This window comes from Agelaius phoeniceus, chromosome 3 (genome assembly GCF_051311805.1).
Source record: "Agelaius phoeniceus isolate bAgePho1 chromosome 3, bAgePho1.hap1, whole genome shotgun sequence".
Classification (NCBI taxonomy): domain Eukaryota; kingdom Metazoa; phylum Chordata; class Aves; order Passeriformes; family Icteridae; genus Agelaius; species Agelaius phoeniceus.
Genome location: NC_135267.1, coordinates 23636027 through 23663198, shown reverse-complemented (window position 1 = coordinate 23663198; position 27172 = coordinate 23636027). Strand labels below are relative to the sequence as shown.

The following is a 27172-nucleotide window of genomic DNA, read 5'->3' as shown; positions in this document are numbered from 1 at the left end:
TGTTTTGTGACAGAAAGCTCAACACGATTAATTTAAATCCATTTTTGATGATGGATGTTAGATTTCAGAATTTTTGAGATCTTGCCCTTACTACTTAGTGGTAGGAATCATGTTTTTTGTTATCCTTGGAATTGTGTTGTGGGGAAAATATTTCAGACAGAGAACTTGGTAGTTACTGGAATTCTCTTAACTTTCTATAGATTTTTTTTCTGTTTTATCCAAGAGCTTGTGGTCACTTACAAAGGATTACCAAAGCATTAAATAAAATTGAGAGTGATTTATTTAAACTGCAACACCCTTAGGTTGTTTGTAGTGCCATAGAATAATTCAAAAAATGTTTGCCAGCATGTCACATTATGCTGTAGCACTTTCTTAAGGTTCTGGAAATTGCAAAACTATTCTGTCAAAGATAGGTATTAAATCATGAGAATAGGGCCCTCTCTTCCTACTGGCATAGGATTTTTCTGACAAATACACTTGTCTTTTAATGAATACAGTGTAACAAATGTGAGCTTCTTTTTTTTGAGAGGTTAACATTTTGCAACTGAATAAAATATCTTCCTGTCAGGAACTATATAGATATTTCAAGATTTTTATTTTTTCTATTCTGTTAATTTTAGTTTTACGCTGTTATTGTGAATGTGAGAGGTGGTTACAGGATATGTACTGAAAATCCATAATTTCTGGGTTTGCACTCAAAGAATTTACTCTAGTGAGATTGTAGCACTGACTCTTTTGCATGAAACACTTAGTTGAATGCAGGACAGTTCAATTTTTATCTTGAATCTTTATCCTTTTAATTTGAATTTTTTGTTCATTCATATTAATTGCCAACTTTTATGGGTAGTGCTGTAAATGCATAACTCAGTGGGCTAATTTACATGTAAAAAAGCGAAAGAGCCTTTTTTTTTTTTAATAATCAGAAATGAAACTCCTTTTATCAAATCCTCAAATGTTAGGAAATGCCAGAATTAATGCCCAAGATGAAATTCTGTTAGGGTCTGGTAGTTAGAAATGAGAATCAGTGTCTTTTTCCATCTCAGTATCACACTTGAGAACAAATTCCACATTATATCCTAATGACTTTCCTCGGTAAAAATCCTACACATTTGTTGTGATTTCCTACTGCAATTTTTTATTTCACAATATGATGTAGGAAAATGCTCTGCCAATGACTTTTTCTTTCCTTTCCTACCTTTCTAGGTGCAACACTAGAAGTAATCCAGGTCTGGAAGACCATGTTGTGGATTCTCCACAGCTCGAGAGTCATAAGTACGTTTGGTAGTGGCATAGGTTCTGGAACTTTTTTACTGTGTGTTGTGCTGACCTTGATGTTGCCTCATAATGTTTGGTTTTTCTTTTTTTGCAGTCCTTGGTCAACAGCATCACCAGCCAGCTCTCCTGTGATAGCACCTGTCATGTTCTCAGCTATTGTGGAGGAGGAGCTGCAGCAGGAAGCTGCTCTTATTAGGAGCAGAGAAAAACCTTTGGCGTTGATCCAGGTAAAGTGCAAAATTACTGCTGCTCTAAAGTAACACGAGGAGTTTCCAATGACTCTTTCAGAGATCAATTATTAGTGTTAATTGTGTATTTCTACATGGCATTTACATAATGATAGTAAATATAATTTAATAATAGCTTCACCCTGCTTTGATAAGGTCTTCACCTTTGATAAGGTCTATTAAAGTCAAAATGGCTGGTAAATGTGATAAATGTATTTGCAGCTTCAGAGAATGGTTGAGTTTGGAATGAAACCCTGGAAATTTTCTAATCCAAACTCCTGCTCAGAGGAGGTTTAGAGGAGGTTTCTCAAAACCAGACAGCCTTTGATTATCTGCAAGGATGAAGACTAATGGCCTCTCTAGAAAACCTGTTCCAGGGACCACCCTCACATGAAAAAAGATTTTTAAATGCACTTTTCTGTTTTCAATCTGTGCCCTTTGCCTCTTCTACTGACCCATGCTCTTCTCTTCACTTAGAAGAGCATGGGTCAGTTGTCTTTATTCTCTCCTAGCAAGTATTTATACACTTTGATAAGATCACCCTAAGCCTTCTTTTATCCATGTTAAACAAGTGCAGTGTGCTCGGCGTCTCCTCAGTGTCAGATGCACTGGGCTCTTAATCATTTTTATGCCATGTCACTGGACTGTTCATTATATCCCATGTTTCTCTCGTACTGGGAGGTCAAGAAGTGGACCCAGCACTTCAAGTGTGTCTTGCCAGTGCTGGGTAGAGGGAAAATGTCATCTCATTTTTCTGGCAGTGCTGTCCCTCATAGAGCACAGGAGGCTGCCACCCTTCTTTGCAGTATGAGAGCACTGCTGGCTAAAAGGCTAAGTTGTCCACCAGGACCCCAGCTCCTTTTATGCCAGGCTGCTTTCCAACTTGTCAGCTCCCAGTGTGTACTGGTGTCTGGGGTTTTTCTTCCCAGGGGCTGGACTTCATGTTTCCCTTTCTTGAACTTTATGAGATTCCTTGTAGCCCATTTTTTCAACATTGTCTGGGTCTCTCTGGCAGTACAGCTGTCTGGTATATCAGCACGCCTTCCCATTCTCTACTGCTTGCAACCTTGCTGAGGGTGCACTGTGTCTCTTCCTGTGGGTTATTGATGAAGATGTTAAACAGTGCTGGCCCTAGTCTCAGTGCTGGTGTGGTGGACTTTGTGCCACTTTGTGGTGACAGCCCTTTGAGATCGCCAGTTCTGCCACTTTTCAGTCTGTCTCACATTGCATTTATGAGATCTGTTCTTAAGCTTGTCCACTTAAACTCTTAGTTAATACTTAAGCTGTACCATTTTCCCAGGAAGCACCTAGTGGTCATTCAGATCCCCTTGCCCTTCTTAAAGGCAGGAATGACACTTGATTCCTAGTCCTCAGGAATCAACCCTTATTGCAACAATTTTCCAAAGGTTTTTCTGAGAGTGGTCTTGCAGTCATTTTGGCTGGCTGTGATCTCCAGGGCCTGGCATGCTGGAGACATGATCTTTGCACTTAATACCAAGATGAAGGTCCCCAGCCTTTTCCATGTCTTTTTCATTCAGTAGTGCATCCATGTTGTCTTTTTTTGCTGCAGTAGAAGCCTGTTTTGCTGGCCTTTATGTTCCTTGCCAGATTTCACCACAGATGGCCTTTGACTTTCTTAATTCTTGTCCTATGTGGTCACACAGTGTCTCTGTTTTCCTTCTGTGTGACTTTTTTTCTGCTTCCACATCTTGTATGCTTCCTTTTTTGGGTTTTGTCAGGAGGTCTTCTTTTCAGCTGTGCAGTCCTCCTGCCTTTCTTATTTGGCTAGGAAGCTCATTGGCATGGCCTATTCTTGAGCTTGGCAGAGGTGATCTTTAAAGTCAACCAGCAGTCCTGGACCTTTCTTCTTCCTGGGGCCAAATCCCATTAATTTTTCTAAGCAGATGCCTTCATAGTCTTCTCTTCTAAAGTCCCAAGTTTTTTGCTATTTCTCCTGTTCCCAGATTTCAGGATCCTGAAGTCCAGTATCTCATTGTCATTGCAGTCAAGGCTGCCCTCAACCTTCACATCCCTGACCAGTCCTTTTTTTTTGGGGGAATATGAGATCCATCAGAATATCTCCCTTGATCGCCTCCTTCATCTGTGTTAAGAATTTTTCACCAATGGGGAGGGGTCTTAGAATGTTTGTGTCCAGCTCTCTTGCCTTTCCAGCAGATATCAAGGTGCCTCAAGTTTCCTATGAGGAGCAGGCCCTGAAAACATGAGGTTTCTTCAAGCTGTCTGAAGAATGTATCATCTACTACTCCCTCCTGATTAGGAGATCTGATGCATTCAGGACCAGTAAAGCCAGTTCATAACCATGCCTATGGTGTAAATGTAGACCTGACACTGACATACATGCTCTTTTTTTCCTTCCAGATTGAGGAGTGTGCTATTCAAGACTTACTAGTCCACTATGAAGCTTTTGACAACCCTGAAGAATTTGTGACCGTTGAAAGGGCTCCACAGGGACCTATAGCAGCACCTATGTGGAACAAGCACTAATTTGTACTCTTCACAGTCCTCCCTCCCACAGTTCTCACAGCTGTATGTGCACTTTTGAAATTGTAATTCTTCTTACAAGTAATACAGGACTGGAAGAATAAGAATCGTGTAATTTTTAACATCAGCATTAAAACACTGCCCATAATCACTAGGTATTTGTTAGAGAGAATGAAATAATGTGTTCACTGTGTCCTTTACCCACAGTATCTATGGTATGTATGTTTTGACAGCAATTCTTTAATGACACCTATAATTAGTAATGGTACATGAGGCTGTAGATTGGGAATGTATTTGCTAATCTTAAATTGTAAGGGTTTTTTGTTAAATTAACAGGTGAAAAGCGAGTGTTCATTTTGTGATTTAACGTGGAATTGAATGTGCAGAATTAAACACCTTTAAAGTTTGGGGGTGTGTCCTTCAGACCTTTCTTGCAAATTGGGAATATTGGGAAAAAGTTTGTGCTTGAACTTCATGTAAAAGTATAGTTTGACGATGCAGTTTTTCTTAAGTTATGTGTGCGAGTCCTGGTTCTCTGGTTGCTGTGGCCAGCACGTTTCCCTGTTGTGCCCCAGGCTGTGCCCGGCCATGGCCTGTGCTCGGCTCAGCTGTGCATGTTTGTCACTGCTGTGAGTGAGCCCTGCCTTGGAGCAGCTCTGTCTTGAACTAAAGCACACAGCTCAAGAGGATGTGGTGCCACTTATTAGCCCATCTGTAGTCTTACTCTGGTAAATATGGTATGGTTTTAGAACCACTATGTTTGGGGATTATTCACTTGCAGTGCTGAGGAAATCAAAGATCAGTGTATACATTGTTGAAGCTGTAGGGGCGAGTGCTTGACTGGGAAATTTGCAAATACCTGAGCTGCAAAAATTATCATAGATGGCTTTCAATATTGTGTTCCAAAGTTCTCTGTGCCTGGTTGAAACAAATTTATAGATATAAAAAGATGAAAAAAAAGGTAGCCTTATCTGCAATATTTTGTCTAGTTTGTCTTGTTTGTATAGGTGTGTTTGAACTTGTGCTTCCTCAGTAATGTCAGTACTCATGAACTCTGGAAAACTGGAATGGAGACATCTACAGAAAATGAATGTAAAAAAATGATCACTGTGTGATAAAAGAACCTTGAAAAAAGTGATGTAGATATGTCTTAATGATTTCAGGTCAAGCTACACCAAAAAAAATCCCCCACAAAAATTGTAAAAAAAACACAATAAACCATAAAATCTTGATTTATACGAAGATAGTGTACTTTTATGTGCTGTCTATATATGATTATTTATGTAACTAGAGTAATTGATAAGTATTTATTTTGTGTCTGAAACAAGAACTGCAGACATTTTGAAGCTACACAGGCCAGGAAAGATGTAGGTTTTAATTCTGTTTTGAATTCTGTTGGTAATTCATTCACTAAACTGATGGTAATACTTGCATTAAAGGCTTTACTTGGTGCAGTAAAGGGCCTTAGGGCCTGCTGAAACTATCCTCTGGTTTAAAAGAAAGCTTGTGTACTGTGAGAAATAGCTATAGAAGCAGCAGGCCTTTCCAGGTGGGAGCTAATTTATTATCAAGTGTAAAATTGCTGGTTTTTTTCAATTTGCTTTTTTCAATTTGCTAATTTGCTTTTTTTTTTCAAAATATGCCACTGAAAATTATCCTGAAATTTTAAGAGGATTGATGTTTCCACCATGCCAAAGAGCTTGACTGCTTTCAGGTTGTGGTTTTATTGTCACAGTTTGTTTAGGAATCATCACTGGTTATATGTAATATTCATAAACAAAAGTGAAGAATGATCAGTGTACCACTCTTCTGGAGTTGAGAACACTAAACTGCTGTGATTGAACAGCTTTGTTAAGGCTAAAGTGTGTCACAAAAAATGTCATTTTCTAGCTCAGATGCCCAACTTTGTGGCCTTTTTTCTTTACGCCAAACATGAATTCAGCTCTCATCACATTTTGTCATTTCTGGGTTTGTTAACTCCTTTAACTTGCACAAAACCAGGGTTGAATTCCCAGGTTCTGGTGAACATAGTGCAGCACATCAGAGTTTGCAGTAAAAGACAATATTTCACATATAGATTTATAAGTTAAAGGAGATGTATTGCAGCTATTTAGTGTAAGAAATACAACTTTAACAAAAGAATTCTACTGAAGTATTTGTTTTATCTCAAAGACAAATGAACCATCCTCTCAAATAAGTTTCCTTGAATAAGCATTTTGTCTTTTCTCCTTCATCATTCATTATCCCCAACTTCAGTAACTTCTTAAAAATAGAGGGGTAAATAAGACTTGCAAATTTTCCTCCTTCAAATGGAGGAAAAAAAAACAATTTAAAATTTTAATAATACTGCACTACCTTCAGGACTTGCTGTTACTGTGTCAAGGCATTTGAGGAATGCATAACTTTTCTGCACTGTATATTGAAATGAAAATGTAAGTAAAATGGGAGACTTCAGTCAGGTGTAGAATCTTTGCTACTTTTGTTCCTCAAGGGTAGAGTTTTTTTTTGGTGACTAATCTGACAGTATTGTTGAATGGAATTTCCATATCAGGACTGATTGTGCAACCTTTCACAGAACAGAATTGACAAAAAAATTACTGAATTTCCTAATTTAGCTTTTGTTATAAATCTTGATGATACCTTCCTACTGTATATTTTTTAACTGAATTCCCCATCCCCCACCCTGTGGTTAGCATCATTTGTAGGTGGTGATAGATTATTTTAGCTGCATGTTTTAAAATGAACACTTTTGAACTTCAGATGTGTCCATTTTTTTGTCCCCATGCCTGCCCCTCCTTTTTTTTTTTTTTTTAATAATATAAAAAGAGACTTGGAGCTCTTTTGACAGCGTTCAGCTTGGTTGTGTTCATTGATTTTTCTGCAATTGAAATTATGTTCTGCAGCTTCTTAGCAACCTGGACTCTCCTCCTTACCCAAACAATTGCTAGCTCTGATGTAAAGGCAAGTCAGAACAGAACACTGGTTTGTTAGATCATATTCTAAATATAAAGGTAAAAGATTTACACAGGAATAAAGTAATTTAAGCCCTTAATCCTTGACTTGCAGGATGTCACCAGGGACACTTTGTAGTAACAGGAGCTGTCAATTAAGGTATCAAATGATCTCGGAATGTATTCCATCCATTCTCACTCCAAGAAAAGTTTGTAAAACTCCACTGAAGTGCCAGGTACTTAAACTGAAGGGAAGGGTTTTCTCTATGGCCTGATGTGCTGGAAAATGGTGAGATGTTGAGGCATACAAAATGAATCCCTCCTGTCAAGGCTCTAGATGTGGCAGACCTGAGAAATGCCTAGAGGGAAGGAACTATTTTTGTAGTGTTTCAGGTGTCTAAACTTGAGAAAAAAACTTCATTAATTGCAGAATGCCAGCAAATTCACAACCACACAATCTAAGTTTGAAGTGAAAGGGTTTTAGCAATGATGCAGCAGAGAAATTCTTGTGAGTTTAGGGAGTCCCTCTAATGGCTTGTGTGAGATGTTTCTTGTTCAAGAGAGTGATATCTGACACAAACTCTACCTAGAAAGTTTTTGCTTTCCAGTAAAATTCTTCCTGAGCTACAGTGTGTATCATGGAACCAAAAAAATGGCATTTTTATAGCAGCTTTCAGATACCTGCATGGACACTCATTACACTAGTCCTTCAGCACTTGTAAACTTTGCTTGGAGGAAAGGAAGCTGGATGTGAAGAATGTGCTGGAAACGAAGATACTCCTCAGGTGAGGTGCCTGTTGTTCTAGCAACAGTTCTGCTTTCTGTTCTCTTTTCTGTTTTTCTATTTTTCCCTCTTTTTATGTTCTTCGGTTTTTCTTTCTGTTGTTCTGTTTTTCTGGTTTTGTTTTTCTTTCTCTATTTCTCTTGATTTCTATTCCTCTTTCATTCTCTATATTGATTTCTCTTTTTATTTCTCACATAGTATACTATTTCTTTAGCATGACTTGTCTTTTGTCCCCTTATTTTGTGGCACCTGAATAACATGAGAAAAGAGAACTTTTGCAATGGCTTCAGATAAGGACTGGCAATACTAATAGTTAAAAGTCTGCTCTTTAGATCAGCTTTGAAGAATGCACTCTGGTTTATCAAGGTGATGCTTAAAGCATGCTTTATATCCTGTGATTCAAGTGACTGACCATATTCTGTTTCTATACAATATATAGATTTCAGCTCAGGCCTGAGGCATGAAATTGGGCCTTGGTGGGTGGTGAGTGACTGAGCCATGGTCACAGACAGTAAAGAATTGGGCAATCAAGTGAGGGCAGCGTGACAATCCTGGAGTGACTTCTGAGGACTCTGCAGGGGAGTTCTCTCCAGGTTCTGATGTCTGCCTGGGCTGGGTCTTCTGCACCTCCAATCAGAGCACATGAAGGTGCCTGAATTTGCATGTCTCAACCTTTGCAAAGAGGGAGGAAAATTCCTTGCTTCATGTCTTCATGGAAACACCATGAGTCTGTCAAAAGCATTAGCTTTGTGCTGAGTGCATTTTCTTTGTGTGGCTCGTCTTGGAGAAGGAAATACCCAGTCAAAATCAGGCCCCTCAACAGGATTCATAATCTCATGGAGTGGGAGAACAATGTTCTCGTTCAGCTGCAGTTTTCTTGGAGGAAACTGATCCAGGGAGATAAGAAAGTTTGAGTCAAGTGATGGTTTAGGAAATACCATCACACTCTTTGATCTTGATTTAAATGAATTCTTTGTAGATCTACAGAGTTGTTTTAAAACACATAATTCTAATGTTTGGGGTCAATTCTTCCAAATCATGCACGAGGTTTTCCAATAATGACGGAAATATAATTGTTAAAAGCTGGGGTATGCTTGGGGGATTTTTTTGTGTTTCATTTGCATAAAGGATGTATGAAAAACAGATAAGCAAGCAAGCAAACAAACAAAGGCAAGTTGGCCTTACAGCATACTTAAACAGATCCCCTGCATTTGCTCTCAAGTAATAATGTACAGCTGAGGGAAAGCTGAGAGTCAGTTCTCTCCCTTATAATAATAATACTAAAGTAATAATTTTCATTAATAATTCTCAAATAAGAACATGGACAGAGAAAAATGGATACAAAAGTTTTATATCATTCTTATTACTGTAAGATTTCTTTTTTTCTCCCTTCTATTGTTTTAAAATTTGTTTCAGGATGATAGAGTGCCACACCTGAGCCTAGATTCTCAACGAATTTCTCACAGTAGTAAACTCTTTCCAGATTTGGCTCCTCAGACTGTATGCCATTAAAGTAGAAGAGGGGTCTTTATTCTTCACACAGTCATTTCACCATCCTGTAATTCTGTAGGAATATGTCAGGTGTGTTTGCCAGACAGTGGACTAGAAGGGACTAGCTGCCTGTGCTGTAGGTCAGGTGGCTGGGAGGGTGCCAGGTGCCCTTTGCTTTAAGCACAGTCGCTGTACCTGCTGCGTGAGCACGGCTGAGCCCCTGTACTGTAGGTGACGAGGTCGTGAGAGCTGTGCAGGGAGTACAAGCTGCTTGCTCCTGCCTCCTGCTCATCTCTCTGCAGTCTTCGTGATTCATCAGCTGTGGCTGCCTTCAGTGTGACTGGGCTTCTAGGCCAATTTTTTATCTACTGTTATAAGTTTGTTCTGAAGGGGACCCACCATTTCTGCAGAGGTCATAGATGACAACACAGCACTTGGTGATTAGAGCTGTGCTTGTGCCATTTGGTGACACAACACTGGGAACAACCGATACATTAGCAAAAAAGAAAAAGGCATAAAGGATGTATTAAAGTTATTTTTCTCTTTTTCTTATGCACACATACAGATATTTTTGTTCACCTGACCTTCTCTATACTGCCTCTCTTGCAATAGGAGGGAAAAATGCGCAAAATATAAGTCTTTTTCCCACTATGTGTATTTTAAGATGTTTACAAGACACCCTGCCCATGTTCATGCATACTGCAAAGATGGAATTGGGCTGTGAGTGCAGCAGGGTTTCCAGGATCACATCTTTGTGTTACACAAATAGCTAATAGCACATGGGCTGAAGGAGAATGTGTGTGCATGCACGTGTGCATAGCTGTATTTGCTTATGGTTGTAGAATTGAATTATATTGCACCATTCAACAAATACAGGTAATGTGTTATCTCTTCCCTCCATCTCTATGTACTCAGTGGTAGTGAACCTTTTCATCTGAACTTTATCTATGTGCTTTGCAAATGTTAACGATTACGTCTCACTGTATTTGTGAGGCACACTGACTGTGGACTGTTATTCAGCTTCCAGGTGGTGGCTGTCAACATGCAAGTAGGAAGCTGGTTAGTCTAAGGCTAAGCAGTACATTTATGGTCATGTCCTGAAGGAGAATCTGGAAGTTTCTCCTTCTTTTCTTGTCCCATGTGGAGCCTCTAGCTCTTCTGGAATCAGCTATGTAGGCTAAATGCTGAAAGGCTGAATGCCTTTCAGCCAAGATTTGTTCCTCTCTTTCTCTGACCCTCTCTATGAAACAAGTGCAGCTGCTGCAAAAAGAGGCTTGCACCAAAAGAAAAGATGGAAATTCCACTCCCAGGACACTTTCTCTTCTCACTGATGGCATCAAAAATGAGGATTTGGCTGAAATTTTGCTGAACACCCATTGTAAGTTGCGAGATGCAATTTTTTGAGCTACCTTTTATTCATTCTCATCTTTTAGTTTCTGACATCTTCTTTCCTAGAAACAATAAACCCAGGATTTACTTAATTTTTTTTCCCCCTGCTCCTTAGCAGCTTCAGAATGAGCAGCAATAACTGAAGTTCTAGTATTGATAAATTTTTGGTGGACAAGGAGATGGAAAGATTTATGTGCTACTGTGGCACATGGCAACAGAGATTTTAAGCCCATTGAAAAATAAACCTAACTGCTGACCTGGTGCAAACTTTTGTTAGAGGACAAAATGTCTTTTTGCAAGATCTTGCAAGATTCCACAGAAAATCTTTACTAGCACTTTAACACCTTGCAGAATGCTTGGGTGTTTCTGTGCCTGTACAGTAGGCCTCTGCAGATCTATATTCAGCAACTTGGGCTAAGTACAAAAAGGAGTTAGAAGAGCAAGTTACCAAGACTTTTATTGTTTCCTTGTTTTTGATCATATGACAACAAAATATTTTCCCCTCCACAGCATAATCTTGATAATGATTTTTTTTTTCTGTAGCTCTTTGTGCAGTACTGTGTTGTTCATGAGGTGCCTATCAGCCCATTTCTTCAGCCTGTGGAGGTCCCTCTGGATGGCAGCACAGTCTCTGGTGTATCAGTCACTCTCCCCAGTCTGGTGTCATGCATGCTGACAGTGCACTCTGCCCCACCACCCAGGAACCTCAAGGTGAACCTCTCATTTGGCTTCTCTTTCCAAATGTGTTGGATACTGCTGTGACCTTTGTGGGAATTATTATTTGATTTTTTTAAATTTCATTTTTATTGTAAGCTGGATAATAAAAAATGCTTTTGTTTGTATCAAAACAAGAATTGAGGCCTCCAGCCTCTTTCTCTTGTCCTGTTTTGGAGAGGTCAGCATAAGTCTGACTTCTCCTACTACCTTTCTGTCACACAGTGTTGGAAATCAGAGCAGTCACATCTGTAGGCTGGGGTTCCCTTTTGGCAAACTCATTATCTCACCAAGGGGAAAATTGAATGTCCATGCCTTTGTACTGTCTAGGAATATTTAGAGGACAAGCTTTCCCTTTTGACTGTCCATTCAAACAGTTGGATCTTTGAAGTGGAATGGCCCTAAATTTGGGGCCAAACACCATTTGACTGCTGAGATTAGCTCAGGGGGTTAGAACATGGTTCTATTAACACCAAGATTGTGGGTTTGTATCAACCATTGAAGAGTTGGATTTGAGGGTCCTTGTGGGTCACTTCCAACTCAGGATATTCTGTGACCCAGGAGAACAGGTTAAGTAGATATTACCAATACCATTGGTCTGAGTACCACTGTCTCCTTTTCAATTGCTCAGGAGTGTTTCCCTTTCTCTCCATTTAGGGTGTGAACCCTCTTGCCTTTTCCTTCCCTTTGGTTTGGATGAGACATCACTGATGGGTGAAAGAGATCTTTACTGGCTGTATCCATCTCAGGCCTCATCACCTACCTGCCTCCACATTTCTGTGTTACTGAGATGTTAGGTGAACAAAGCTGTCAGAGTTCACTTACTGGTGAACTGTCTTTGTTTACTTGTTTCAGTTGTTTCATTAGTGGGAAAAGAGATTTCTCTGTTCACCACCTTCCCCCACATCTGCATTTGTGTCTTTCTCAGCTTTGCTTAAAGGCGTTGTTGATAGGGAGTGTCAGCATGGTCAGAATTATCCTTAAACAATAGTTTAAAGCAGATTACTTTCCTTAAACAATAGTTTAAAGCAGATTAATCATTAATTGTTTAACACTATAATATATATTTATTGCTATTACTGATTTATTATTATTACTGATGATTATTACTGATATAATCATTATTATTAATGATTCTGTTGTTGCAGCAAGGTCTTGACCAGATTCTCAGAAACTTTACTGCAGGGACAGAAATATGAAAGTCCAGCAAGCTCTTAAAGCTTATTTTTTTAAATAGGAAAGGAAATTAATCTATGAACTATTGCAGGCAATCTACATTGGATAGGACTTCTTACTGGTACTGTGGTAAGATGGTTACACTGGAGATAAAGAACTCTGAAAAGAGAATTTTTGCATCAACTATTTTCAGACAAGGAAAGCACAGGAGCCTTATCTCCCTGTGTAGCCAATGCAAGGATTGTTGTGGATGCCTTAGAAAGGAGCAATGTAGTGGACTGAAAATCAATGCTTTGCCTTATCACATTTAACTCAGTGCTCCTTTTTTATTTTTGTCTTGGTCTAACTGGGTCATCCTGAAGGACTGTAAATCTGTTTGCTTTAGCTTTGTATCTCTGGGTACAAAGCTGAAGAATGTTTTGAAAAATGAAATGTTTTTGCAAAATAGTTCTATGCAAACCTCTCTGCTTTAGACTACTGCTTCACAAGGTTTTTGCATGCAAGAATCATGACCTGCCCCAACTGTAGGCATGTGCCTATGTGGAAACAACAAACCTACATATTCTGCTCTTTAATTTGGTCCTGTAAATGATTGTGGACTGCTTATCATGGCCAGATATTAACTAACTATGATGTATGGTTCAGGATTTCTTTGGGTTATGTGATTGGGTTTTTCATGGCCTGTTTGTTAGAGCTGGTTTTGGGTTTTTCTGTCATATCCATTGCTCCATCCACCACCCACCCCTACCCCAAGTGAAGTTACAGATGAGAAATGAGAAGTAAAGACATTTGATATGGTTAGAGACTGTGGACTGGCATATGATGGTCTCTTCCTACTTCAGTCAAAGAAAGAGTTAGGTTAACTCAAGTAGGAGTAGAGTGCTGTGCGTTATTATTTGGACACATATTTTCAGCAAGGATGATGGGATCAGGTAAAAACTGTTGAAAATGTCACTTTCTTTTCATTTTTGTCAGTTCTGGCATTTGGGAAGGAACAAGAACAGTTCCATATTTTCATTCTTGAAATATTGCTAATAGCTCATAGCAGCTGGAGGAGTTGCAGTGGGTAGAGCAGGAAAGTGCAAACAACATGGCAATTTGAAAGATTTATCATAGAATAAAAGTTGATGATCTTTTATTTATTAAGAACATCAATCAATGTCCGTTCTGGAAGAAGGAAGATTTTATGAATAGGAATGTAATATTTCTTTAATTAACTTATAGAAGTGTTCAGAGTTGGATGCTTGTAATCCAACTCTGCCTTGGACTCTGAAGCAATATGCTGACATCCAACAGACTCAAGAACTGGCTTTTTTACTCTTGCTCTCTTTTTTAATAACATCTCTTTTAGATTCTACTGCTGACAGCATAATAATTCAGCATACTGGATGTTGAATCCCTTTTAACCTTGCTGAGCAGTTCATGGGGAGAGAAACTAAGTCTTAGGTTTTGTGAAGTCCAACTGTGAGGAAGAACTGGAAAATGTCATAGAGTCCTATGTCCTGTTGAGCTCTACACATAGAGTATTTCCCTTGTGGCTTCCCAGACTTTATCAGACATCAATTTGCCAGCCCTGTTTTCCCTAAAATATCTGTGCCTTGAATATCTCCAGAAAGTATGGCTACTTCTTCATGTGCTCTCCTGTGGTGGTGCAGCTGTGGCTGTAGAGGCAATGTATCAAGCCTGAGCCTTTGCAGCACTCCTGGCCTCCTTCTATCAGGTTAGCATATTTTGGGTCAGGCTGAAAGGGAGAAAAAAAAAACCCAAACCAGGTTGTGTTTATTTTAATGTGTTAAATGTTAAACTAACTGAAACATGGTCTTGCAGTAGTAACATTACCAAGGGCTGTTTTAAGGTTTTATGATGGTATTTCGTGGCAAGTACTAACTATATAGTACCAGAAAGCTTGCTTTAAAAGAAAATAGAAAAAAAATAGCAAGGATTATTTTCTCATCAAACCATCTTATGCTCTTGATGCATGCCATGGAGGTTACAGTAACTTCTAGACAGTGCTAAGGAGGTACAGGAATGTATGCAGTGAAGGATGGAGAGCTGACTGAAATCAGGAACCAATTTCCTTCTCATATACCTTCACATATTCACTTCTATAGTAGGAAATGCTTCCTAATGAGCTGAGTAAATTTCGGGCAAAATTACCTCCATTCCCTGTGGCTAAAAGCATTTCAAGCAGATAAATTGTCACAGAGACTCTTTTGGCTCCCTCCCATTTTGTGTGAGACAGGAGTGAGACACAAGAGTGCAGTGTCCTGGTCCTGCTTCTTCTTTCACATGTGTTGTTCTGACCAAGTAAAAAGTCCTGAAAGTTGTTTTCATTTTCTTTATGTAAGATCATAGTGACCCGTTCAGGGAGACTGCATCACTTTTCCCTCTGTCATATTTGTTTGAGATGTAAATTTAAAAATCAGGACATCTGTTAGGGTAGATTAGCTGACTTGTTTGTACATTTATGTCATGGTTTAATCCTGGCCACCAACTCAGCCCCACACAGCTTCTTGCTCATAAAATACTTCTGTTTTTCTTTTTTCTTTTTGTTTTCTTTTCTCTGCTTTCTTTTTTCCTTTTAATTTTTTTTCCTTTTTTATTTTTTCCTTTGTTTTCAATATTTTTTTTTAACCTGTAAAATTCTCTGGAACTAGTAACTCTAAAATCTAAACCCTGCTGCTAGTGCTATGAGCTGTCATTATCTCTTTGGCTCTTAACTTGACTTCTGCAAGTACCATGACCACTTAACCCAGTGTCATGGGCTGAATTTGGCAATTCTGACTTGTCAGAAATAGCTTTCCCTCTGACAGTGGCTCAGATTTTTGACAACCCTTTTGTTTTTGATGATCCAGTCATCTTTTAAGTGATGCTTTCAACCTGGCTCAGCTTTTCTCTGTGTTTTTCTTGTCTTTATGGGCACAGAGAGGAATTCTTCTCTGGCAGGGCCAGTCTGGCAGAATATTAAATATGCCCACTTGGAAACCTCTGCTTTATTTCCCTGTGTCTTTCTAGTGCCTGCCTTAAAATTCTCCATTAGTTGAGATGGTGATGTTTTCTGTTTGATTGTGAGGTCAAAGTTCTTGTTCAGTGGATGTGTTTTCACATAGCAAGGTCATTGTCTCAGCAATTAGCTATCCACCTCTCAATCACTTCAGTGAAGTACCTGTTTGGATTGTGATATTTTTCATTAAAAATGAAACAGAATGAAAAAATACACCCCAAAACTCCCACAACCCCATAATCAACTAAGTGAAAAAAGGGAAAAAAAAGCAAACCCAAAAACCCCCCTCTACTCATTGGCTATTATCCTCTAATATCATTTGCTACTGGTTTTTACCTACTCTTAAAAGTTCTGTCTGGCTCTTGTCAAGAAGGCATTTATTTCAAGATGTTCTTTCCAAGTATTTCTTGACCATCTCTTGATAATGAAGCTGATGTGCAATCCAGCAGCTCACTGCCTTTTCCTGGAGTGGTATTTCTGCTCTGCCTGGCTGATCTCATGCTGTATGCTGATTGCCTCTTCATTCATGCTTTATTTTTCAGGATGTGGTAGCTGGCTTCCAGCTCCCATCAACGCTCAAGCTGCAGTGTGCTGAGACAGTATCCTGTAGAAGCTTACTCCATTTGTTGTCTCAGGTGGCAGATGTACTTGGAGGTTTTTGAGAAAATATTAGGAGGTTTTATACCCTAGATTATTGCTCTGATAATGTAGTAGCATTTTTACCTCTTTGGAGTCAGTGATAGACAATGTGCCACTTATATAATGTATCTGGCTTGTAAATAACCTGGTCCTGTTACATTTTATTTTTTTTCCTATGTCTTAGTTTTAGTGTATGTCTCAGGTTTAGTTACCATATACATTTTTTTAATTCAGAAGTTGTGGCTTTTCCTCCCTATGTGAAATTTCAATCTTTTCCCCTTTTCATCAGTCTAAGTGTTGTTTATAGTAAAGTCCCCAGACTCATCCTATTATAGGTTTTATTTGCACTATTTAGGACACACTTTAGCATGGGGAAAAAAGTGTTGATTTTCTCTTTGGTTTCTGTTTTCCTGTTCATTCACTGCTGTCTTTTTTTGTTTGTTGGGGGGTTTTTTTGAGGGGTATGACTAACATTTACTTTTTACTTACTGTGTTTCAATAATGTCATCTGTGAGAAATCTCAAAGTTATCAGCAGTTGAATTTGTTCCTGAAACCCCTGACATGATGATTCTGTGCATAAGGTTTTTCCACTATGTTTTCTACACGACATCACTGCTTTTCTAATTTTATTTTTTCTGTATCTTGTACATTTGCTATTGACTGTGTGCTGGTTTATTTTCTGTATCACTTGCATGCCCCTTTCTCTTTAGTGTTCTTGTTTGTGTACAAGCTTGTTTCTCAGGTCTGTGCAAGTCTCTACTGTTTGCTAGAGTTTGCATCTTTCTGTGCTTTCATTTCAGCTGTTGCCTTTTCCTTTTCTGTTACTAGTGCCATCTGTTCATCTCTGGAAACTGGGTAGTTACACAAGCCTGTAACATTTTTTGTAGCTTGACAAAATATTATTGTGGGGTTCCTTCAACATCTTGATAACCCTGTTCAAAATGTCTTTCACACATGCCATTTTTCTGCAGCTTTAAAATGCTTTTGGAAAGTTCCCAGGATTCCTCTCCCTCACCCCCCACAATATTCTGTTTCATTGAAATGCCCTGGCATTGTGTTGCACCAATTTTTAATTGCTGCTCCTTGCTCTACTGCACTTAGCTTCCCTCTCCCAATCTTTTTCTCTCTTTTTACTGCAATTTCATGGTACCTCTCTTTATCTAGGGGAACACTACTTGTTATACATCTTCCCTTTAAAGTTCACCTGCTTGTAGACAAGAATCTGATCTACTGGCTCTCACTGGTTATATTTCATTTATGCATTTCTTTGCAATATTTGTAACATCTGATTTCATGCCTGTTCCTGCAGTCTAAATCTATATCCGACTTTGCTTCACCAGGGAGCCACAATCACACTCCATTTTTTCCTAGCCTTCTTATTATTTCCAGATGCAAACAATTTTCTTTTTTAGCCCAGATTAAAGGTTTTTTTCAATACAATTTAGAAATTGGATTGAAGTTTGCAATCTCTTCTGTGCTTCCATAGGGGCCTGTAAAACTGTGGTCAGAAACATCTCTGGTTACAGTTTTCTGTTCCCACAGTGTGTTGCTAATTGTTAGCCAGCACATTTAGACACTAAAAGCCATTTCATACACACCTGGGATTTCCCCTTATCTGATACCTTTTAATGTACTGTCTCATATGTGAGTTTTCAACAGTTAGTGCTAGTGTTTTAAAGAAGTTTAATTAAATATCTGTGAAATCAGATTCAGAGAAATCAACAAGACTTGAGTAAGATAAGGTAAATCAATAGAGGGACTCTGCCAGACCAGGAAAATAAAAGTGTTTCAGCTACTTCCAGCAGAAAATCTCCAGTACCAAGCATGTCTCCTTTATCCTGTCTTGTCAAAGCTGACACATAATTTCAGAGGAGCTGAATTTTTGTGAGGAGCATGCGTAGAGCTTGCTGTGGGAAGCTCAGCAGTGCATTTCTGTCTCAGGAACATTCCTGTCTGGCCATGCCATGGGCAGAGATGGACAGTGTGAGGGAAAATCTCTGCTGAGTTGTCTCTCCTTGTGGGCTTTACTACATAAAGTCATATAACTTCATATTCTTACCTTCCTTTTCTGTTCTGAACAAAGGAAACTGCTTTATATTAAAATTGAAGACTGACAATAACCCTGTGAATTAAGAATTTTAAAACTCAGCAGGTTTTGAGATTGCAACATTAACTTAATCAAATCCTGATCTAAGTGCAAGTCCTTGACATTAAATGCACAGAGTCTACTACTCAAAAGGCAACTGACAGATTCATAAGTCCTGTAAAACAGTCTGAACGGTTTTACACTTGTGAGTTGAGTTTGAATCTTGGTAATCTCTGAATCCTAGCTTCAGCTTCCAATCATTTGCTTTGTGTGTGGGGCCTCAATGTATTTATAATCCCAGAGGATGTAACTGAGTAACTTTGTGAACTAAATGTGCTGGATTCCTATGATGATTTTCATGTTTTTAGTTATTTAACAGCTCTTTATTAAACATGTCTGGATTTTTTTATTCTTGTCTTCTTGAAGTCTTCTTTGAAATGTGAATATTTGTGTGCTGTGATTTGCTGCAGCACTCCACAGACGTCGCAGTATAACCAAATGCTGAGGTAGATAGTTTCTCTGCTTTTCTAATCTGATTTGTTGACATGTACAAAAATCCCAGTAACCCTTCAACCTCATACTCAGTGTTTATGTTCATGTCATCATCCCAGCTTTCTCATCATCACTGTTTCCTCACTTAATCTCTCATTGTCACATGTGGCTTTCATTTTTGCCTCTATATGTATGATTTTACATCAATGTGCAGAGTTATGTACTAGCTGCACACACAGAGGCTGCCTGTTGCAGTCGAGGTCACAGGAGGCTTTTGGAACAGCCTGTAAAAGTGGGCTGGACTTGCTTTCCTGTGCAGGTTTCTGGATGAGGTGGACACATTTCCTCCGAGAAGTTATTTCACACGTAGAAAATACCACCACTGAAGGAGGTCTGGAAAAAAAAAAGGTGTTTTTAGTCTCAAGAAAAGAATAGTAGTGGATCTTACAAAGAAATAGAAATACACCACACAGCTGGACCATTGAGGACTCAGCTGAAACACTTGAAAAATCCTTGTGATAACAAGTATGATGAAGCCTTGCCATGACTTCCCTAGGCAGTCTTAATCACTGATGTCTTTAAGAATAGGCTGTATGAAGACAGGTGTAACTAATCCCAACTTAGGATAAGGTGATCTGGGTTCCCATCCAAGCCATTTCTTCCCCTTCCTGTGCAGATAGCCTCTTGCAGAGTAGTTCACCTGAAATCATGATCAGTACTCTCCTGAAAAGGGAGCACTTTCTGCCACTGCTGACATCTGTATGAAACTGAGACCTTTATATAAAGACAGTTATATGAAATGTTCTGCATTAAAGGCTGTAATTACTGCAATGAACTTTTGGTATTTTTAGTGACGAGCTGTGATTAGTTTGATGTTCATGAATCATGCAGGTAAGCATTCAGACCTGCCACTTATTAAGAACCCTGGCAATTTTTTCAGGACAAATTATTTTAGATTAATTAATAACAACTCCAGAGAGCTACCAAATCTCCAGAAATGAATTCTTGGAGGGAAAACAATTACAGAACTAATAGACATCAAAACAAAAATCTCACGTGCCATGGCTGGATAGCAAGATTTGACTATCAATTTTTACTGCTTGGAAATGAGTTTTCTTTAAGCATGGTCAGAAATTATTTTAATTATTTCAGTTTATTTCTGGAAATGGCTTTTAATATTCATCTATTTATTTAAAGGGCCCTTCAAAGTAGTTAGAGCTTGGCATTGTCTCAGTGAAAATCATGTATTGACTCCAGTATGCCTGTGTGAGTTTGCAAAAACCATCCTTTTTAAAAACCCCATGATGTTCTTAAAAAAGGATAACTGTGATTTGCAAAGTTCAGTAACTGAAGCAAGAACCAGGTGCTATGTCTTGGCAATCAGAAGGAGAAGTATAGCACATAATGCCTGGTTTTTATTGGAGAAGTACAAGAGCAGTATGGATGTGCAAGTGTGCATGAACAAGTAAATCAGGTTGGCACAAGTGCCTGATTTAATCTGCTCCATTTTCACAATTTGTAGTAACTACACAGTCTCTTTAGCCCTGATCCTCTTCATATAGTGTCCCCACACCCCTTAGTTGCTCAAAATCAATTTTTGGACAGCTTCTTAGCACTTCCTTTTGTGTCAAGTCATCTACAGAAGCAGAAATGAAGCCATTCTACGAGAAGTGTTCTGCAGTGCTGGACCTCGTAATTAGGTATGGTAGCTCTGGGTTTCAGTTTAAATTCTTTTCACCTGAGTAAAACAGAGGGCATGAGATTGTTTTGGTAAGAAGTCACAAAATCACTTAGAGTTTATATATAATAGCTGACTTTCTAGTGATCTTTTATTGAAAAAAAAAACAGTAAAAGAGAAATTTTTGTGATACCTAGATCAAGACCCAATGAAACCGTACCATAATATTTTTAGTTTAAGTGCATTTCTTGTGGTGATGGTTTCCCAAGTTTTTTTCTACTGGCTAGTTGTTATAGTTAACTCAGTCAAAGTAACTGTGGCCTGGCTGATTTTATTTTATTCCCCCAACCCCCTCTTTTGAGAGTCACTAAGAAGGTCAAAAGTGAAGTCTAAGTGAAAGAAAGAAATTGGCATCTCTTGAGAAAAGCAGGAGCAATTTCTCTAGAGCAGGGCACTAGAGAAATACCATGTTTCAGTTTGATACTGCTTGGGCTGGACCCCGTTGTGAGAGAGAGAAGATAGTGTGTGGCACATGAATTTAGTGCATAGGCTCAGATTTTACCACTTGTACCGTCAGTATCAGCCCAGAGTAATGCAATCCACCTGTGCTTGATCCCAGGGTGGATGAGGGGACACTCCCTTTGCAATAAAAGAGGATGTTTAGAAGTCTGACAGGGCAGTGGAATGTTGCCTTGCTCCATGGATAAGGCATGCACAAAACAAATCAGTTTTGAATAAAAAGCAAAATCTACTGTAAAAAAAATCCTCTTTACCTTGAGGAAACTTCCTTTCTGCCTTCAGACCTTTTGTCCTGTCACCCCATTTACCTCCACTACAGCTGAACTTGCAACTTCCCTCTAAGAACATCCTGTGTCTGCACTTTGTAGATCTATTGTTTCCCTCTTATTGTGAGAGTTGGACCCACCAAGAGCTCTGGAAAGGTTTATTTAGATTCTAAGTGATGAAGATATTTGTGAAGGATGGTTACAAGGTGTGGTTTTCCCTGGTATCCAGTCATAGTTTTTGTGCCTCCTGTTCTTGATAGGAGATTTAGTGGACCTCTGAATCAGGAGCCTCTACCAGTGAGGCTCAGTTGTGAATTTGGAGGTAAAGAAGATTCTGAGTCTGGGGCCAGAGCAGCGGTCTCTGAAGGGTTTGAATCTCTCTGTGCCAGCACCACTGACACATTCCAGTAGAGCTGAGAAATCAGAATTTTCTTTTAATTCCTCTTTCTCTTGGACTTTTTCAAAGCAGCAGTGGATCACACTTCCTTCTTGGCTTCACAGTTCACAGCTTCATAGGACTTTTTCTCTGCTAATCATGACTACACAGATTGTTTCCCGAAGCCACACCACTTGCTGACACAGGGCAGAAATGTGAAAAACAAGAAGGTTAGACATCTCAGAAATGGCAAAGGGGAAAATCCCTGCATAACATGACTGCTTTTTATGGCAATTTAGCTAGTGGAAATGAGGAGGAGAGCCAAAAAACCTTTCACAAGTTAGGTTTCCACAGACCACGAACAAACAGTGAGTTCTTGGTCTGGAAACTGCAATAGAAACTGGCTCAGACAAGGCAGCCCAGAGCAAGACCCTGTGGCTGTACTTTTCCTCATTATCCCTCCCCATTTCACACACACACACACACACACCCACCCCTCAAAAGCCACCAACCCAGTTAACACCTGACCAGTGGTAAAAGGTGCAGCCTTAATTCATGGGCATACCCTCTAAGTCATCAAAGGAAAGGACTCAGACAGTCTAATGTTAAGATGTGGGTGGCTGTAGAAGCCTTGTGCAGGGATAAGGCTCTGTGTACTGGCATTAGGAACTGTTGGAAAGAAAGCTGGCAAAGTGGTCTTGATCTTTGTGGGTGAACACATCCTAAATACATTTCAAACCTATTTCTGCTCTAGCCTGAACATTTCCTCTGGAATCAAAATTTCTGGCCATTGCTTCCAGTCTGAGTTCTTGCTGTATTTCCTCATTTTTCTTCCTGCTATATCTTTTTTCCTTGTCACCTTCCTATGTGATGCCTTTTCTCTTACAATTTCTTGTCATCTCACCATTACAGTAACAATTTCTTCCTTGTTGTGCTTCCAGAAATGTGTTTTAGAGACAAAAAACAACATAATTTTTAAAGGTCCCTCCTTTCTGCTTGCTGTGTCTCATATCTCACACCTCCAGTCCCAGCAAGTATGTTTAATATCTTCATGTTAATATAACCAAAGAGTTTTTACCAAGTCTGAGGCAGTCATGTGAAACAGTGAGGCTCACAGCAATTTTGTGGTGAGTACAGGGACTGATGGTGGCTGCTCTGGAAAACAACCTCCTGCTCCTCTGAGTGCCTCAGGGTGTTACTTTACAAAATGTACACCTACTTAAGAAATGTCAGCCTGTAGGGGAGCAGCTGGAAGCCAAAGCTTGTTATGACTCTTTCCTGCTCAGCTCCTCTCTGGCTGGTGTATAGCTGGGGTTTGCAGCCACTCAGCTTGCCATAAAGAGCATATGGAGCAGCCTGAGTGTCTGGGGGAGGAATGCTCTTGCTTTGCTTTTACTGCCAAAGGGAGTGACAACATGTTTATGCCAATTAGTCCCCAGCTGTGAACTCAAGGTGGGCAGCAACCTCTCTGTGCCTGCTGATGACTCTGTTTCTCAGAAGGGTGGAGTGGGTGGGAAAGTTTCCAGGTAAGAATGGATTTGTCTTTGGTACATCTCAGGTAACCTAGGATGTACCTAGTGCCCTCATCAGTAGCTGTGAGTAGGAGTAACCAAGTTCAGGCCTGAAGATCCAGTCAAATTTCTGGAATGGTTCATGCCATATTGACTTAAACAAAGCTGTAATTCTGAATAGGAAAGTAAGAGAATAAGAAAATATCCCATGGATAAGGGGCAGGTCTGAAGGCAGGGTTAGTTCCTCTGGGCTGCCGAGATGAGATGTGCAGTTTCCAGTCTAGCTATCCTACTAACATAAAAAAGGCAATACCCTCTAAGTAAATTTTGTTGGTCTTCATTAGCATGTGCATTTGGGAAAAAATCCAAAAATTGGGTCATGCCCACCTAAGGCAGTTGTGTTCATGAATTGTTTGTTTGTTGTTGTTGTTGTTTTTTTTTTAATTTCTTAACCAGAGTTTATTTTTAGTGTTTTGTCAAATGGCTGATGGAAGACTAATGTTCAAGTAAGCTATGCAGCATAACTTTATTTCTTCACTACAAAACTCAATGCAAATGAGTACTGAGAGAGCATTGACTGCTTTGAAGTCAGATTAATCTTGCTGAAGCTCATGCAGCAGAAAACCAGCAAACAAAATTGCTGTAAGGAATCTATTGCTCGAAGAGTTAAGCCAGAAGAACTTCACATTGTGTGGGGAAGACTGGGTTAACACAGTAAGCATGCTTTGAGGACATTTCCTCCTTAAGGATATTAGCCTTACTTAAACATGAAAGGTAAGAACACTTCAGAATGTGTATTTGCAACCATTATCTCAGTTAATTACCCATTCAGATTGAAACATTTAAGGATAATCACCATTTTGTAATTAGAGTTATTAATCTGTTCTTTAATTTTTCCTGCACAATTCATGGCTTCTAGATTACTTTGAACTCTTCCTAAGGCACAGGTGATTTAAGGATCTCCTTTATTTCCTTATCAGATTTAGTGTTGTGTGGGGAAATGTCTGTGTGTACAGGACATTGGTGCTTTGCAGTTGGGTGAATTAGTGCAATGATTACAGATCAACACTACTGTTAATAACACTAATGTAATCAGCACTGAAGGAAAAAGAATATTTCTATATAAACAAAAACTAGTAGAGCCTGGGGAAAGGTGTGCAACTGGCAGATGTGTAGATAACATTTTCTAATCTCCTTTCCACACTGACTGTAGTGCTCAGTACTTGTTAGTGTCATGTGGAACTGGAGATATCTCTACATTCTTCTTCCTCCATCAAAGGAATTTTTTAATTTTGCATCTTCCATCGAAGGTGTCTTAAACTTGGTTGTTTGGTTCCTTTTTTATAAGCCCGGATTCCTACAAGGTCTCATTTTCAGCTGACACCAAGAAACAGTTAGTTTTATTGCATTTAAAATAACTACCTGTTGTCAGTGTTATTAAGTAAAACACACTATAAAATGAGTATCACTCAGTAATGACCTTGCTGTCATTTTGATGTTTTGCCATTCTCTGCAGAAGTTCTGTCTGTATCCTACGTTATTCACCGGTTTGTATCAGCAGTGACTGATGCAACATGACAAGTTGTCAGAGCTTTGCTCCCTACCAGCCAGCTCCACCACTGAATGTTGATAACAGCACTGGGAAGTAACTTGTGGAAGAAGGGCTTGTGTTCTGCCTGCATTGCTGCAGGCATCTCTAAAAGTTACCATTTTTATGAGATTGCTGAGGAAGTGATGAATTTCAGATGCAAAGGATATTTTACAGAGCACTGCTACTGAAGTGTGCTATGAGATATTTGTGACTCTTGATTGCCTTAGGGCTATGTCTAATATCATGAGTCACTAATTCAAGTGCACAATGTTCTAACGGCATATTAACATTAATGAGAAAATACTAGGAAATCTAAAGGCAGCCTGAGCACACCAGTAATTCTCCTACTTGAGATTTTGATGAAGTAATGGCTAACTGGGCATTGAAAGGTTAGCACCATTGAGACAGTAAAATTCTCTTTCAAGGAGTATATGGTTTGATTTATTGGAATCTTTCTGTAATTTGGATATATTTTGTTTTAGTAAGTAGTTCCTATTTATTCACTGTTATTGTTTTAAATTTGTCCTCATTTTTATCTACCTCTGTATTCCTTAACATGTTTAGCAAGTCTGTGCAGTAAAATAGAGAACATTTTAAACCTCCAAGCTCATTGTTGGAAAATTATTTAAACATAATTACTGGAGTTGTTACAGGCTATTTGTCATAGAAGATATTCAAACTCTCACCTGGGACCTCAAACCTGGAAGACTCATGCTGGTTTTATTCTTAAATTAGATCACATTGTCATTCAGTGAAACAGTGCTATGCAGCATCTCTTAGTTTATACAGCTCATTTGTGTTCACTAATTACTACATTTCTTCTCATTTATCTGAACTTTCTTCTGATCATGATGTTGTAAAGATTATTTCAATATTCATACATATTATATCTTTTAAATTTAGACCTAGGTCTATATGTTAAGTAATATCTTTAGTAAAAGGGAAGGTATTTAAAATGTTTTTCAAATAAGGGGATAGGCTTTCTTCAACCACCCAGTCTTCCTGTCAGCACTCAAGACCTAAAACCTTTCCATCTGAAGACATACCAGCAGTGAGAGGCCATGGCACAGGAAGACATCAAATTAAAGATGAGGAGAGGCTCCATTTTGGAAGTTGGATGGCTCTGAAATGGATGTTTTCTAGATTTTCTGAACATCGTAGCAAATTGAAATCATCAGGCAAAACAAACATTAAAAATGCATCCTTTGTAGAGCATCAGTTGATTGGTTTGAAAAACAACTGATATTCTGAGATTTCTAAAGCACTTGTGTGGGTCTTGATCCATATTTTGAATGCTTCCCACATGGCCTGGTGTTCCCTGTGGATTGGGTGCCCATTTCAGAAGATCATGTTTAAGGAGTCCTGCAAGTGTTAATTAGGTGTTACAAGAGCTGGTAGGTGGGGTCCATGTGGGTAACTGGTGAAGGAATGAATACAGGAGGGCTGCTCAACATACAGCAAGCAGGCTTTCTCAGCAGCTTTGTTTGGGTGGATTAGTAACTCTTTTTGCTGGTTTTAAATCCTCGTGCTTCTGGGCTCCTTGACTCCACAAGGAATAGGAGTAGGTCAGGTGTTCTTATAGGGCAGGACACTCCTTTGGGCAGTGCAAAAGCAGCCTAATCTTCTTTACCAGAACTGAATAAGGTAGAGTCTAAGTTAACACCTCATCTTAGAGTCTCAGTTACTCTGAGATAAACAATTACTTTTTTTCTTTTTATTTGTTTATTATTTTGTTTTAGTTTCTAAACTTCAAAAGGTTCCATGGCAAAGGAAGAGCAGCTGAGCTGCTTATCAGAGCAGTCAGAACCATGACAGACTTTGAGCCTATCAAGTGCAGCTGGGATGGTGTCTGGGCCAGGGTGCTGCTGTACAGTACATGTGCATGGCTAGAGGACTCTGCATCACCATTTCAGCCCACATTCAGCACAAAACCCTCTGAACACTCCAAGTGTTTAACCTGCACACAACAAGTGCTCCATCTTGATGCTTGAAAAACTTTACCCATTGTGCCAAAAATGCTTTGTGGTAACAAAAAAAACCCATCAGGACTCACTGCAAGTTGCCTGCAGAGAGCAAGAGTTTGTTTGTGTCCATGATTGCTGGCTGAAGAGACTTAGTGAAACTGTGAGTAGAGAACATAACTTTTGAAGAACTAGATTTTCTTTGGATTTTTCAAAAGTTAGTAATTTCAGAAATGCTTGTGGGTATTTATTTAAGTAAACTCACCTGTTGTATCCGTCTCATCTAGGTGCATACTTTGAAAACACAAGTCAAACAATTTAGAGGGTAGAGGTCCAGGTCAGAGTTGTCATCTGCATAAAACACTTCATCTGGCCTTTGAAAAATCACACATCATTTTTGTTCAGTCATCAGCTTTTATTGTGGTGCAAAAGCTCTGTTTGCTCTGCCCTCCCAGGTCTGCTGGTGGCAGTGGGCTTTGGTGCCTGAGAGTCTGGGACATCAGGCAATGACCTTGGTGTGAAACACTTCTTATTGAGAT

General features: G+C 39.2%; 1 protein-coding gene and 1 long non-coding RNA gene across 3 annotated transcripts in view; one reads left to right on the top strand and one right to left on the bottom strand.

Annotated features, from left to right (window-relative positions):
- Positions 1-5246, top strand: part of IBTK (inhibitor of Bruton tyrosine kinase) — a 52743-nt gene extending 47497 nt beyond the window's left edge. For both annotated transcript variants that reach the window (XM_054629305.2, XM_054629304.2), the window contains exons 27-29: positions 1204-1272; positions 1370-1502; positions 3882-5246. In XM_054629305.2, the coding sequence (XP_054485280.2) occupies positions 1204-1272; positions 1370-1502; positions 3882-4007 (328 nt within the window). In that variant the 3' untranslated portion in view covers positions 4008-5246. The remainder of the gene's footprint in view (positions 1-1203; positions 1273-1369; positions 1503-3881) is intronic.
- A 7253-nt stretch (positions 5247-12499) lies between these two features.
- LOC143693522 (uncharacterized) overlaps positions 12500-27172 on the bottom strand; it is a 98641-nt gene continuing 83968 nt past the window's right edge. The window contains exon 4 of the long non-coding RNA XR_013181268.1: positions 12500-19124. This is a non-coding gene — a long non-coding RNA (uncharacterized LOC143693522). The remainder of the gene's footprint in view (positions 19125-27172) is intronic.